This window comes from Amphibalanus amphitrite, unplaced genomic scaffold, assembly GCF_019059575.1.
Source record: "Amphibalanus amphitrite isolate SeventyFive unplaced genomic scaffold, NRLGWU_Aamphi_draft 000401F_arrow, whole genome shotgun sequence".
In the NCBI taxonomy this organism is placed as follows: Eukaryota; Metazoa; Arthropoda; class Thecostraca; order Balanomorpha; family Balanidae; genus Amphibalanus; species Amphibalanus amphitrite.
This window is the reverse complement of record NW_024881895.1, coordinates 21,263-37,188: the sequence shown is the minus strand read 5'-3', so window position 1 is coordinate 37,188 and position 15,926 is coordinate 21,263. Positions and strand designations below refer to the sequence as shown.

At 49.3% G+C, this 15,926-nt stretch overlaps 1 protein-coding gene across 1 annotated transcript; it reads right to left on the bottom strand.

The window, feature by feature from the left end:
• Positions 1 to 674: 674 nt before the first annotated feature.
• Positions 675 to 9,182, bottom strand: LOC122390569 (vitellogenin-like). The gene is made up of 3 exons (XM_043383652.1): positions 9,084 to 9,182; positions 2,168 to 6,051; positions 675 to 1,787 (listed from the first exon to the last, which is right to left on the bottom strand). Exons 1-3 carry the CDS (start codon positions 9,112 to 9,114, stop codon positions 879 to 881), a joined length of 4,824 nt encoding a protein of 1,607 aa, XP_043239587.1. The 5' UTR covers positions 9,115 to 9,182; the 3' UTR covers positions 675 to 878.
• Positions 9,183 to 15,926: the final 6,744 nt, after the last annotated feature.

The window sequence follows — 15,926 nt, the reverse complement described above, 5'->3', positions numbered from 1 at the left end:
AGCGACCCGTCGGGGCGCTGCTGCTGGAACGCGCTCGGACTCTTGCAGCTGTGGTGGACACCCTGAACACCGCCCCCCCCGCCCCCCAGTTGTGGCGGAACTGGCTTTCCGTGGCGAGTGTGTCATGTGCGGTATCAAATTCTGAAGGCTCACTTTGTGTTATATCGATCGTTGTGATATATCACTACGGTAAACCGTTGGAGACTTGCTGTTTTCTACTGGTGGATGGCATTATCTCGCACCCTTTTTGGGCTATTATATTAGACTGCATCGCACTCTAACAAAACTAGTCGACCTATGATTTTGTCAACACCCTATAGTCTCAGGTCTGCAGTGCCGATTTCCCACAAAGTAGGTACAGCCCACCGCTAAAGTAATGTGTGATTTACCAATCTCAACGGATGGCTTTGACCAACGATTTTTAAATGCGGACTGATTGAAAAGAAGACGTCAATAGATAAAGTTGTAGCTGCAAGGGTGAAGATACATGTAAGTTACATTTAAAGTCTCGTTGCAGTCTGGCTAATCGTTCCTAGGCTTCAGAAGCAGAACATACCCATGACTGAAACCACACATTACTCCTGCTGTGGACTGTACAACCATAAGCCACCGGCATAGACTGTTTGGCGAGAAACCTAACGAACTCCTTTATCTCTCCGCCAAAGATTCGAACGCTTGCTTGGTGCACTACTTTATTTCAGTCACATACATGTTGTCATTCACATTTTATGCCAGCACAACCCTCACGTAAATATTTTATCAGTAAATCTATAATAGTAGATCATCCGAGTTGCGATTCCAAGTTCATGCAAAGGTCGGTCCATCGTAATCGTTCATGGCAAACGCCGAGGCGAGCTTTTCGCGTTCGGCAGAAGAGCCTAATAGCGAGGTCCCTGCTGGTAGGCCTGCTGTGTCTGAGCCGGTCGGCGGATGCAGCGAGAGGGTTCCCGCCACTGGCACTGGGAAGAGGAGCCGTCCAGAGCCACCCGGTACGCGTCGTAGAACTCCTGGCCAGTCTTGTGGATGCAGCCGCTGGGCCCCACCAGGTCGCTCTGCTCTTCGCCATCGAAGTCGCCGCACACTCCGCGCATGCGGTTGCGGTAGGCCAGCAGGGAGGCGTGGATCTGCACTCCCTCCTTCGAGATGATCAGCTTGACGTAGTGCTCCGGAGCCACCACCTTGATGGTGTCGGGGGACAGCATCTGGACCAGGAGGACGGTCTTACGGGTGGCGTTGTCACGCAGAGTGACAGGTGTGCGAGCATCGATATTCTGGGGCTGGCCGTCCACCTTGAAGTGACTCAGGCTGCCGAGGTCGAACTCGGCAACCCGGCCCTCCATCACAACGCGGATGGTCGACTGCTTCTCGAACACAGCGATGTTGCGAATGCGGCTGCTGTCCGCAGTCAGCAGGGTCCAGCATTCGGACGGGTGGCGTGCCAGCGTCACATTGTCGTAGGTCTTCACTACCAGCCGGTCGACCAGGCAGACCGTCTTGTCGACGCCATAGAGGCCGTCGACGATCTTCTTCGAGATCGACTTGCGCATGGTCAGAAGCCACGGCTCCCGCACCACGCTGTATGGCAGCTGCACCTTGTCGAATGTGATGGTTGAGGAGGGTTTGAAGACCTGAATGCTGAGAGCATTGATGTCGGGCTTGAACTGCATCTTGACATTGACCTTGCCGCTGGGGTTCTGAGCGAATCTGTTGTCATCCATATAGGGCCACAGAATGTACTTGACGAAGTTCTCGACATTGTAGCACGCTTGCAGCACATTTTGAGTCACCTGAAACCAAAGGAATAGTTAGTTACCAACTGGACTAGCATGCACATGAAATTAAGAAGTTGAAAAGTGTGTTCTTCGCGTCCATTAAAGTCACAGTTAATAGTTACTTACTGGATATTTCTCACCAACCCCAAAGTAATATGCGAATGCACTTGATACCAAGGAAAAGCATTACACAGCCATATAAATGATCGTTTGACTCAGTGATTTTTTAAGGACACGCTTCAACATTATATGATCGTGCATGAAAACACCAGGGACACCCATTTTGCAAAGGCAAGTTTCTCTCATCAGTTGTGTTGCTTAAAAATTTTAAAGTTAAGCTTAAAAGCATAATATGAGAAACGCCCAATACCACTTAAAATGAAGTTAATACTTACAGCGTTCTGCGTGAACTCCAGGTCGTAGAAGTTGGCCAGTGCAGCGCGGTCCTTGGCGCGGCGGCAGTCGGCAGAGTTGGGATTTCCCTGCCTCTCGTGCTGAATGCAGCGCTGAGCCTCCGGGCAGGACGTGGCGTACTCCTTGGCGAGCTCGTCACGACGCACATAGCCCTGCATCTTCAGAGAATGTTCCTGGCAGCTGCGTCCGTAGCCGAGCTTGGCCCATACCGGTGCCTTGATCTCCGTCCTCAGCAGCTCATCACGGATGTCGCTGAGAGTCGGGAAAGCAAGCTCGGCGTCGAGGCATGTCTCGCCGTTCGGAGAGTTTGCCTTGAGTGCAAGTTTCTGAGTGTACCAGTTGGGATCAGTGTGCAGAGCAATCTTTGAAGAGTATTGCAGCGGAGAACCATTCTTCTGGAGGATGGTGGCCGTCGCCGAATATCCGTACTTGTTGCTCATCACTTGCCTTTGCTGCTGGGACACCTGTGGGCTCTGCATCTGCTGGTTCTGCAGCATCTGCCGCGTCTGCTGGATGTTAGACTGAACTTGGCGCATGTGTTCCTGGCCGGTGATAACGAGCCGGCTGGGTTCCAGAGTCTGACTGTCCGAGGAGACAAGAGCAAACGTTGCCTGCAGTTTCTGGAAAGAAGACTGGGCTGTGTCGATCACGACATCGTAGTGCCGCGAGCGAAGCGACTTCATCATGAACCAGAAGCTAGAAAGACCAGAACGGCCTCGCCTTGCTGCTTCGGCCCAGAAGGTGCCGAAGTTCATGACAGGACTGTCAGAAACCAGTTGCAGGTACCCCTCCAATCCGACGGCCTTGCCGAATGGCAGCTTCCACTCTGCCGGCTGGGAAGAAATGATTTCCTTGGTGTCAGGCGATGTGATGAGGTTCTCGTACTTGTTTACCTCTACTGCAGTGGTGAAGGGGAATGTGCGGATGTGGGCAATCGCAACCTTCGTGGACGACTGCTGACCAGGCTGGATCTCGAGCTGCATTGTCTTCGTCCGAATGTCCAAGGCTGCCTTGAGTGACATGGACATTGACAGCTGTGCCTTGTTCTCAACACCAGCACCAAGCGAACGCAGTGAGAAGGGATTAATCGTGGTAACAGTGACGAAGTTCGAAACAGAAACGAATGGCTGGACATTGTCCATGGTGACATGGTACTGGCCATCTTGCGGTTTCCATTCAATACTTATTTTCCCGCGAACAGACGCCACCATCGGCATCTTTTTCGAATAGATGACCGGCATGCCGATCTCAGAGGCGAAGGTGACGGTGGTATCCTCAAGGTAAGCGATTTTCTGCACCTGCTGAGACGACCAGCTTCCACCCTGGCGGATCTTTTGCAGCCAAGAGCTGTAGCTACTCTCGTCGAAGGCGACGAAGGCGTCGACTGCTCCGAGCAGCTGAGCGTACAGGGTGGCGTGGAATTTCTCTGGAGCTTGCAGTTTCTCCTTCATAGATTGCAAGAAGCTATCCAGACTCTGATAGATAGCGCGGAGGTCGCGCGGTGACTGACGTGCACGCTGCTGGCTGTTGTACTCGACTCCCATGATGTCATCGATAATCTGCTGGCCACCCTGCACGTTAAGACTCCACCGGTGGTTACTGTATAGAATGCTATTGATGTACTTTTGGAATTCCATGAAGAGAACGCTCGGAATCACCGACGTTTTGGACGCGACGACGGTCAGACGCGAGAGTGCCGCCACCTGGTACTGCGGGATCAGCTGACCGTTGCGGAAGCTGTAGCTTCCGCTGAAGGCATATCCACCCTGGGGAGGACGCACAAGAGGAAGTGTGATGCGTGCGTTCCGGCTCATCTTGAACAGCGGCTCAACGTGTGCCATGGTGATATTGGCCATGGTGCTGTAGGTGCTGTGGATGACGGCAGCAACAGCATTGCTGGGCTCAAACCAGGTGCTTGTTGCGATCTTTTGCCAGTAGGCGATGGGCGGGTTGGTGGCGAGAACCATGGTGACTGCAGCAACGCGGACCTCGACAGGCTTAGAGATGTCGTGGTAGATCGGCGACATGATATTGCGCACCTTCTCTGGGTACTGCGCAATAACGCGATAGAAAGCGTAGATGGCTTTGCTGGCTTCCAGAGGACTTCTCTGGATTGAAACGATCTTTTCAAGGTGAGAGATGATGCTCTTATGACCAGTGTTGCCCATTGCCTGGATGTAAGCCAGCCTTTCGGCTTCCTGAGACTGTTCAATCTTGGTTTCCAAAAACGGAATGAACTGCTCCTTCAGGAGGGCGCTTGTCTGGCTGTTACAGAAGTGCTCTTGGTACAGTCCTTGCGTGTAACTGTGCTCTACAGTCGTGTTGCTGATGCAGATCTGGTAGAAGATGTTAGAGAGGGACAGAGCCATTGTCGTTCGCTGCATCTGGTGTGACTGAATCGCCGATGACCTGAACAGCTGGAAGAGTTGTTGGATCAGTTGGTAGGTGGGCGTCTTTATATTGATTGGCAGTGTGGCCAGAATAGGTGTCATGCGGTTCAAGTCCACCTTATTGCTGGAGATGTCATCAATAAGCCTCATCACAGTCGGGTTGGTGCCAGCCATAGCCAGACAATCCCAGTAGATACCCTTCTGACCATCAGTTTTCAGTTGGCTGTAGATCTGGCCCAGCTGATCATAGCTCAGCCAGCTGAGTGCTCGCTCAATCTCCAGAATGTAGCCTGTGACATCCTGCTGGACTGGATCGGGTACTTTCTGAGTCATCTGGTCTACCTTCTGGATCAGCTGGACGATGACGCCGACAAGCTGGGTGGGGGGCATCTTCTCCAGGATGAGCTTGACTGGTGCGCCCGGGAGGTAAGTGCTCAGCTGTGGCGCCGACTTGAGGTCGGGAGTCTTCAGCTCCTTGCCGTCAGCGGTGGGGTACTGGAAGGCCAGCTTGTCGTACGACTGCGGGTGCTGCAGCTCGCCGAAGAAGGACGTCATCCTGTCGCTCTTCTGCAGGAACAGTGTCTGGTTGGTAACTGTCCACAGCTGCTCAGTCTCATGACCATAGGGGAACATGAGTGCCTCACTCTCGGCCACGGCGTACTGGATCTGGAAGTTGTTGCGGTCGCCGTCCAGGACGTAGCGTGCTGAGGCGCTGCGGTTTGAGGCGGTCAGGTAGCAGTCCTCGGTGTGGCAGGAGACGGCACCAGGAGTCATGTGCTGCCAGTTGGGCCTCGACTTGCAGTTCTGGTAGTTCTTCGTCTTGGTAACGACGAACGGATGGAAGCTGTCGAAGTCGGGCACCTTGATGCCTGGCAGAGAGGTCTGGGAGAGAAGAGTCAGCTCCTGCACCATGTCGGCCTTGAGCTCCTGCGGCAAGACCGGCGTCGTCTCGTACAGGGTCTCACACTCGCCTCCGATGCTCTCCTCCATAACGCGGAAGAAGTCGGCCTGCTGACCGCTCTGGTATCCGCTGGGCTGAACCATGCTCGGCACGTCGATAGCTTGGTGCTTCTGCATATCCAGCTGGAACATCTGCGCGATCGACTTCTTGATGTTGACCACCCAGATAGGCTCCTCTCCAGAGGTCTGGATCTTCCTGATCACTCCACCGTTGAGCTCCACCTTGAAGACCTTGCTGAGCTCCTGCTGGTACTGCTGGACTGGAGAGTACGGCAGGCTGAAGCTCTTGCGCCACGGCTGTTGTGTGTAAGTGTTCTTCAGTTCACCCTGCTGGACGTTCTCCAGCTTGAAGAAGAGGTTGCCGGCGGTGGGCACCTGGACTGTGACCTTCATTTTCATTCCCAGAGCGGACCATTGCGACTGGATGCCGGGGATGCCGCTGGCCTGCTTTGCTTCGTACAGGTAGGTGTACTGCCGCTTGGGCTGGAAGCCCAACTCGGCAGCGCACGCCGACACTGCCAACAGAAAAGGACGATGGGACTCAGAATTCAAATTGGTGAATCGATCTGATTTATGATTATTATACCCATTTTGTCAGTTGCTGCGAATAGTTTTTTTTTTTAGCATTTTTATTGAGACACGTAGTTCGATAAAGAAAAATTAAAACATGTACCTAAGGGTTTACAATTTATATGGAAGCAAACACGTAGCATATCGAAGCGATGCAAGGCATGCAAGTAAAGCATATGTACGATGTAGACGAAATAATTTGAAGGGCTAGATGTAGGCACAAATATAAACCTATGTTTTTCAGTTTTTGGAGCTCCAAGAGGACCACACATTTATTTTCCAAGACAAAAGTGACACCAATTGCTAAATGCGCTCCTTTACAAATGCACTGCCTTTCAGAAACAAATGTTTTTTTGAGCCTGAATATTCCGAAAGGTGTAGACTCACAGTGGGGCGAAAGCTATATTCATCATTGTGCTTTCTTGGTGGTTAAAAAAGAATAATGCATGATTTTAACCACCTCAAATTTCAAATGCAGTTAAAAGTTAAATTGTAAAAAAAAAACTCGAAAATATCAAAAATAAATTAAAATGATAAGTGGCATGCTTAACTTTAACATGTCAGATAGTGGAGACGGCATGTTTTCCCATTAGGACTTCTCAACTCTCGCCCTTTTTTATAAATTTAGTTCGAACCTTTTGATGGGAAGGATTCACAAGCACAGAGCCACCGCTAAGCGAAGCTTGTTGCGATGACCCTGCCCTCTACCCTCCGATCGCGCAATTCCGATTCTATGGCAGAATTTAGAGTCCAAAGTTTAACGTGCGCACAAAGCCGCGCACGGCCCGTCCCCTCACTGACTTCGCCTGGCTACGGCCTGCCACCAACCGCAACCATACCTGTCAGGAGGCCCATAAATGTCGAGCGCCCGTCGCGCTTCGAACCCGGACTGTCATAACCGGGAACGCGTGCTCTCACCACGCGGAGTCCAACGCTCTAACCAACTGAGCTACGGGACCGGCTTTAAATGCCCTTGCAGGGCATTTTTCATAACACGGCCTGGCAGGGCGGGGGTCGATGCGACCCCCCCCCCCCCTCCTCGCGATTGGCTCCTATGGCACCTAGAAACACCAAATTTGGTAGGTTGGTGGGCACCTTGGAGTTCTCAGCCCTGTGCAAATTTGGTTGCTCTTGGTCAATATTTAGGGGGGTTTTGGGGTATGTAAAAATTTCGCTTATAACAGGTCAAAAGTTTTTCGCTTATAATTTTTTATCTAATTAAGATAGAGCAACAAAAAGGCACTAGCGAACTCGGCACGTCAAGGCGCGTCGAATGACATACTTTTATGCTTGCTGAATTGTACTTAAAAAGTTAAGCACATCTTAAATACAACTTAAGTCTTAAGAATGGTCGAAATGCTTAATGTTGCATATCATTCGACTGGGTGGAACAGAATGATTCCATTTTTAAAGCTGTATCTTTATTGTGTGACAAGTTATTGGCACAAACGTCATTTGACCTCATTTGACCTCATTTGACCTGACCCATGGATAAGTACACCAAACAAAGAAGCGCCAGGTGAAGTAATGTTAAATACTGAGGTTTCAAAGCACAAAAATGATAGAATGAGGCGGATATCTCCAGTATTTTCCGAATTGAATATTTTCCCATAGGCTTAACATTACGACGTAATGACCTCTAACTGACCTCAGGTCAGTGACATAAAAAACGAAGTATATGTTATACAACTCGGTGAGCTTAGCACATCCTGAAAGTTTGAAGGAAATCAGTCCCAAACTGTTAGTTGGACAGGTGCATATAGAAAATTGAAATTTGAACATGACCTTGTACCGGTTTTTCTGACCTGGTGACCTGAACCAAGGTCATCCGGACCTGGTTATATGTAAAAAGGTTGCCCCATAGGCCATGTCAAATTTGGCGGCGCTGCACGCCGCTGTTTTTACGTTATCTTCGAAAAGCTTTAGAGGGGTCGCATCGACCCCCCCCCCCCCTGCCAGGGCGAGGGTTAAAATCATTTCATTGCTCAGCAATGAAATGATTTTTCATTTCATTGCAATGAGGCTGGACACTTTTCCAACTTAAAAATGGCAACAGAGACGGCTTCTGGACCTCAGGGGAATGTTAGACATTTCCCTACCTGAATCTCCTTCAATGAAAAGTTTACAAGCAGCAAGGAATCCATTCATTTATTCTACTGGTAATGAAAGCTTAACTTGGGGCATCGACTTCAATTTGATTATAATTTTTTACAGATAAAAGCGAAATTTTACATTTATAACCCCTAAACCCTCCTATTGAACTAGTTAGTCTCCATATGTGCACCGGGACGAGATAACATATAGGTCCACCTATTCTGTAAATTTGGTATTTCTGTCATAGAATCCAATCGCCAATGGGGTCGTACTAGCCCTCCCCCCAGCCCCCTGGCCGTCCGCGTTATGAAAAAGGCCCTAGCCTGGCGAGGGTAAAATATTATCCTACCTTTCACAAACAATAAATGAATACTTATTAAGAGTAACTAATATGCATGTGAATTGCTATTGTTTCTTTAATTGAAGCCCCAAGATTGAAAAAGCGACAAATATGCCGGACTCAATGGCACTGAGAAGATTTTTCAACAAATCTTGTTTGATAATTGGGGCTTTAGGGCGCGCCGACTACTAAGATCATTTTGCGCCCATAACGTCATTTAAACAAAAATATCGAGCGCTTTTTGCTCTGATGAGATAAAAACAAAAGTTTTGAAAAATAGGCATTGTGCCGATAGTATGCTATGTAGGTACAAACAAGGTTGTCCTAACTTATGTGGATAAAAATTGTAATCAGATGCAGCAATTAATGGATTTCTTTAAAAGAGAATAGATCTCCGGTGCACCATCCACAGTAAAAAATCCCGACATTTCCAAATGTCAAGCAAGCAATCAAGTTTTCTATAACTGAGTGGCTTTACGCTAAGTAAAAGTACTAAAGAAAGTTGAGAAGAAATTCGCAATTCTCGAATATGGTCGCACTTACCGAGCAGCAGCAGTAGGAGTGAGGCGGCCATCTTGTCCGGACGGCCCAGCTCTGTCGCCCACCGGCGCGCCGGCCCGGCTTATATACCCAACTGCGGCCGACGTGGCGCGCCCGGTGGCCGCCCGTTGTAACCGCGCAGGGTCCAGGGGGCAGCTGGATGGACCTGACAGGGTTACTCAGGTCACAGAGCTGGGTGGTGTAGCTACATATGTTGGACTTTAATGGAAACTTTATTTTATTATTGAAAGGTGATTATAATGCAAAAAATTCGAACTTTTTTAAAACGCCCCTCTGGTATCATTCATAGATGATATCATTTTAGCCGGTACACATATTTTGATATAAATGGGACCTAACCCACCCTTTCAGATTGCAATGAACTGTCTGTGTCATTTAACAATTCTCCTTTTCTGCTCATCTTCGGCGTGGATAGTCACTGTGCTGGAGTGTGACCGGACTGTGACCAGTCTCCGGACTGTCATCGCAGAGTCACCGCACTGACACCGGAGGGTCGACGGTCACCGAACTGTGGTCGGACCGTGACCGGTCACCGAACATTGTCACCGGACTGTGACTGGGCCGTGATCAGACTGTCGTGAACTGCACGGTCTCAGAGTCCCGCAGCGATCAACTGACAGTTAGCTGGATAACGGATAGGTATTTTGGCTGAGACTCGATAGCTGCGACAAAAATACATGTCACATGAAAGCTTTCTTTCAAATGTCATATAGCCAACTATCAACTCGAACTCGTCTTCGAGAGGCCAACATGCATTTGCCCGTGCTAAAGTTATCATATTATATGCATCATAATTTGATGCCGGTCTCCTTAAATCTCATCTAACCTTTGCTCTCTGGTGAAAACAGACACTGACGTCAAGTCTTAGGTAAAATCTAGTAGTAACCTATCACACATTTCGGTCTAGCAAAATGTCGAAAGGACATGTTTCACGGGCAAGACGGACCGATGCGTGAGTGACTGCCACTACGGCTGGCGAAGAGCAGGTTCTACATCACAACATACAAACGACTGATGACATATTCCTCTTTCCTCTCGAGGGCGCAAAGTCTCAGACCTCTCTTTGAAACTTGCACGCGAATTCACTCGCTAGGAGTCATCCCACAGAGTTACAGAAAAACAAGTTAGCTTTCTAATAAACGTCCACTTTTCGTCCTTCGTATATCCGACGTGACGGCATATCCCAGCCGGGGCCAGTCTGCCCAGGAACAAGTAAGGTGCAGAATAACGTAAGATTAAATGTTTGTTCCACGCATGAATGGTAGTTAATTTGTGTCAATATTCGTTGTTTGAGCTCAGCACCTCGAGTTGGATGGCGGAGCCCGTGGACGACAGTGGTAAATGATCGGTACTGCGAACGTCGTGTGCCGCAATACCCGCATGCTCGGCGGGTCAGCCTACCAGGACCGTGAACCGTGGCTGCGCTCAAATGCCCAGTTACAACGAACGCATGCGTTCACACTCCACAGTCCATAGTTACCAGGCTGTTATCTAGGTAACAAAACAATGCAGTATACTGTAGGGTACATACATTGTACAATATGCACAGTATACTGTATGCATCCACAGATAGCTAAAACGGCGTCGTCTGCTCGCCAGGCAACGGGTTGAAGACTGAACAAGTGAACAGTATAACAGGAGTCACTAGCGGTGGGAAGGGAAGAACCGCCGAAAAGTCGGATTCAGGGGAAAAAAACGGTCCACCGTTCCGCTGACCCTTTTTATTACGAGCGAGCGAAGTGAGTCTTTTCAATATAACGGAAAATCTCAGTATGAGCGGCCCGGCCCGGCCCGGCCCGGCCCGGCCTGTAACGCTTTTGAGAGGCTTATATCTCAGCAACCGCTGGACCGATTGGCCTGCGGTCTTTTCTGTTGGGTAGCCCCATCCCTTCTACCCCGTAATTGACTACTTTTGATACATCTCAGTGACCGTCGTGGCACGTGCCACGTGAAAAGTCAAGGGTGTTCAAGCTGTTTTGCAAAAGTAGTGATTTTGAGAGGCTCATATCTCAGCAGCCGCTTGGGCGATTGACTTGCGGTAATTTTTGTAGGGTAGCAGCATCCCTTCTACCCAAAATAGGATACTCTCGATGTATGTAGGTCACCCCCAGTGCACGTGCAAAATACAACAATAAGAGGTGCCAAATTTGTTCCCATTTCAGTAACTCGGTAATTACTGGGGCAATTTCGCTGAAACTTGGCATACAGGTAGGCACCCACCAGGCAATGCATTCCCATGTGTTGCGGTTAGGGTGCTACTGCACGTGCGCACGTGCAGGGGGCGTTTCCAGATCTCGAGAACGGCTGGGCCGATTGCGCTCAAATTTGGTACACGGATGGGGACCAGATAGTAGGGTGCCGTGCAAAAGTCATTTTGGACCCCGTTTGCACGTGCGCACGTGCAGAATGCCGCTTCCAGATCTCAGGAACGGCTGGGCCGATTGCGTTCAAATTTGGCACACCGCTAGCGACCGGTTAGAAGGTTGCTTTGCACAAGCCCGTTGGAAGCACCCTCTCGCCCTTCCGCACGTGCAGGGCTCACTATCCCGCTCGCTCGTTCTTCGCCCAAAAGGCGTTTTACTGGTTTCATAGAAATAACGTACAGAAGCTATCACAAAGGGCACAAAACCATCACAAAGCCATCATCTACCGTACATCGGGCAAATGCACAGGCAGTATACACTTTACATGTATTTCACAGTGGGCAGCGCACTGAAATTAACCCTCGCCCTGGCAGGGGGGGGGGGTCGATGCGACAACCTCCCTAAGGTTTTTCGAAAATAGCGTAAAAACGGCCAAAATTGGCACAGCCTATGGGGCAACCTTTTTACATATGACCTGAAAATTTCAGGTCCGAGTGACCTTGGGTCAGGTCACCAGGTCAGAAAAACCGGTACAAGGTCATGGTCAAATTTCAATTTTCTTTTTGCACCTGTCCAACTCACAGTTTTCGACTGATATCCTTCAAACTTTCAGGAGGTGCTAAGTTCACCGAGTTGTATAACATATAGTCCGGCTTTTTTGAGGTCACTGACCTGAGTTCAGGAAGAGGTCATTACGTCGTAATGTTAAGCCTATGGGAAAATACTAAATTCGGAAAATACTGGAGATATCCGCTTCGTTCTATCACTTTTGTGCTTTGAAACCACGGTACTTAACAGCAGGTCACTTGGTGCTTCTTTGTTTGGTGTACTTATCCATGGGTCAGGTCAAATGAGGTCAACTCTAGAAGAACTCCAGGGGGCCCACCTACCTACCAAATTTGGTGTTTCTAGGTACCATAGGAGCCAATCGCGAGGGGGGGTCGCATCGACCCCCCCCCCCCCCTGCCAGGCCGTGTTATGAAAAATGCCCTGCCAGGGCGAGGGTTAATTTGACGGCTTTAGCCCACGCTGCCTGCTTAATGTAAAGCGATTAGGCGCCTAAAGCAGTTACCCTCCTTGGGTCGGGATCCTAAGGGCGGGGGGGGGGGGGTGCCTGCACCCTCACACGGTTTTTCGCGACGGCTCTGAACACGCTGGCAATACAGCACTGAAATTTATCACACCCGACCTTTGGGTCAAGCCGAATTTCGTGACTCCACCCATAACGTCAGGTCAGATCAGGTCACTGACCTATGACGTCATGAGTAAACCTCTGCTGGACAGGGCTAAAAGGGTCCTAAATTTTTTGATGTATTGATGTATTGATTTTGATGCATTGATGCATTGGTGGGTCCTAAAATGTCGCAACTGCGAAACGCCCGCAGTGCCACTTGCCAGAGAAGCCATCAACAGAGAGATGAAACTGACGGGACCTAGTATCCTCCAGCAGTCTCACAAGTTTCATATTCCGAATTTTTCCTAAGGATCACCTAAGGTCAGGTCGATCAGGTGATCTCAACATTGTAGGTATGCCAATGGGGATATGAAAACCTTTATTTTGGCGCCGGAAATGATCTAAAACTACCTCATAGCATATGGAAGCGTGAGATCGTGCACTGCGTTAAAGGCCTGGAGGGTTCACTGGCATCGTTGACCTTCCGTGACGTCATCTATGACGTCACTAAGCTCACAAACGTTCGTCAGTGATTTCCGATCAAATGGAGCGAGCGAGTAGGGAAAGCTACCACTGGACTCCGGAAGACCTGCCTAATCGAATGATATGAGCTATTGCCTCCTTTCGATCAGCGTGGCCTGAGTAGCTCTGGCCTGATCTTGACCTGAGGTCAACACCGTAAGTTTATTTCTCTCAAACAAGATACATTCTTTTATTCGATGCACCCGAGCATGAAAAACACGACGAAGCCAAGATCGCGACATATGCGACATTTTTTGGCGAAGTTATTTACAAACATCGAGCCCGTACCTTAGGACACTTGACCGGACCTCAGAGGTTACCAGTTGAGAGTTAACCCTCGCCGGTATAAGGTAGGGGGTCAAACGGACCCCCCCTCGGCTCTTCGCAAATAACTCGCGTAAAAGCGGTCGATCGCGACGAATCTTTCAGTACCCTCACGTTTATCAATTTTACACCTACCCTAAAAATTTCATGACCCTGACGCAAATGACCTTTGACCTGTGGGCTGTGACGTACTTTTCGAGAACATGTTTGGCCGGAATCGTGATTCGGCGTATGTCGGCTTGCATTAGCCGCGCGTTTGCACTCTTTTCGTGGTTTCAAGCGTTCAAACATGTGATATGATGTTGCTCCCATGCATTAGGGTGGGTGGATGACAAGGCCACCTGAAGGTCAGGTCAGGTCATTGACCTTAATGACCTCGGTTCACTTTTTCGAGTTTTACATGTTTCTACATAGGTTAGTTTTTGGAGCTGAATTCGAATTAAGCAACCATTTGAACATTTACGAAGTAGTTTTGGTGCCTTCGTAACATGTTACGAACCTGTCAGAGGCGGTTGACACCTACTACGAATACCCGGCAGGACCCCCTACTGGCTGACATGACCTGACCTGACCCGACCTGGTCTAAATGCACCAAGGCATCATCTGTGATCAAAACTTACATGATATTCGTGATCAGCACCCCGAAAACCCCATGGCAGCCACACTTTACGACGTTCTAACAGGGCTCGATTTTCCCGACTTTTGGGTCATTGACCTGATTTAGAAGGTCAACCAATGACCTAGGACCTTAAAATTGTGTATCATCGGCTTCCTCTCGTCACGGGCAACACGATGTTTTTTTATTTCTGAGAAAATCTACTCGCATCTCGATCAGGGGCGAAACGACAAGGGTGTGCCCGACGGACCCCCCTCCCCCCTTAAGTTCGCGGCTGCCACACCTTTGCGCTGAAGCTCAGCCACACCTTTCACAGGTTCCTCTTAACCCACGAGCCGCTGGGGGGGGGGGCATAAAGTTGCCCCCCCCCCTTTACGTTTTGTGGAATATCTCCGAAACCTGATGAGCTACGAACGTGAAACTTGGCATAGCTTCAAATGAATACCTAGGCAATGTTTGAAGAAAGTTTGGTGGTTGTAGCATCTAAGATGACGTCACAGTGACGTCATAAAGTTTTGTCGTTTTCCGATATGGACTGTTTCTGATGACGCTGAGCATGAAACTCAACTGTAAATGAACTAGACAGCACCTGCTGTCATCCTAAAACATCTAAGTACACTTCCATCTAGTTGCTAACCAATAATCGGCCCTTTATATTCGGTCCCATATACCTGATGTATCGTGAGGAAACTGAGAGTCGCAAATCTATAATTTGACTTATGACGTCACTGTGACGTCATTTCAAACGGGATCGACACCAAATTTGGACACAACCTCGGCTAGGTATTCAGGAAGATGTGTGCAAAGTTTCGTTTCTCTATCTCTTCGCGTTGCGACGATATCGCCGCGGAAGTAAAGGGGGGGGGCAACTATATGCCCCCCCCCCAGCGGCCGGCGGGTGGCGCGGAGGCCCAGCGGCCGCCGGGTTAAGTCCGTTTACTGTGGGAGCCCGGAGCTGGTTCAATCTTGCTGAGCTCCTTCTTCATGATTCCCCATAGGTTTTCAATTGGGATTAGGACAGAGGAATCGATTTGACTTTCTACTTCATTCCAGTCTTCACCATAACTTCAGCGCGATGACGCTGTGTCAAAGAATTTCTTTCGTCACAGTAGACACCACGTTCAGGTGCGAGTTACGCCTGCCAAACGCTGGCCCCTGGCGCCTCTCACGTGTCAAGGTCAGGTGACCGGGTTAGGTCATGTGACTAACGGACAGCTGTGGATAGCCTTAGGCACGGTTTTAGCAAATTTTCAACAGTTCTTAAAGCGAACAGTGGGATTACAGCTGAATGAACACGGGGCAAATAATTTCCGGACACCCTGTATATAGGCATTCAGCAGAACGAAGTGTCCGACACTCGTAAGTCGATTCTTTCTTAAAAAGACATTTAATGTCGACCAAAAGCACTTTTGTAACGGCGCTGAAGAAGTCAATAGACGAAACCGGTACGCCTTTAATGTAACTTTTAATAGTTTGATTCGTGGAGCCTGGAGGTTCATGTACTCTCGATACAATACCTACTTGTCCATTTACAACTACAAAAGCACTTTTGTTCCAATTATGCTTCGCTCAGAGAATGTGTTCGAAATGAACAGCCTGACCCCTTGGCGCAGTAGTGACATATGTGCGAACTTTCTGGAATTTTGCCCTTTTTGGAAGGGGATGAAGTAATTTGCTGGTATTTTAGACCATGATATAAAACACATGGCTGTAAGCACGCCAACACTCGTCCGGTGTGAAGAAAAACAAGATTGCTGTGTGGTGCTCGTCAGCGATAGCAGGAGACAACAGAAGCCTGCCGTGTTCGGTAACCCCACCAATCAGGG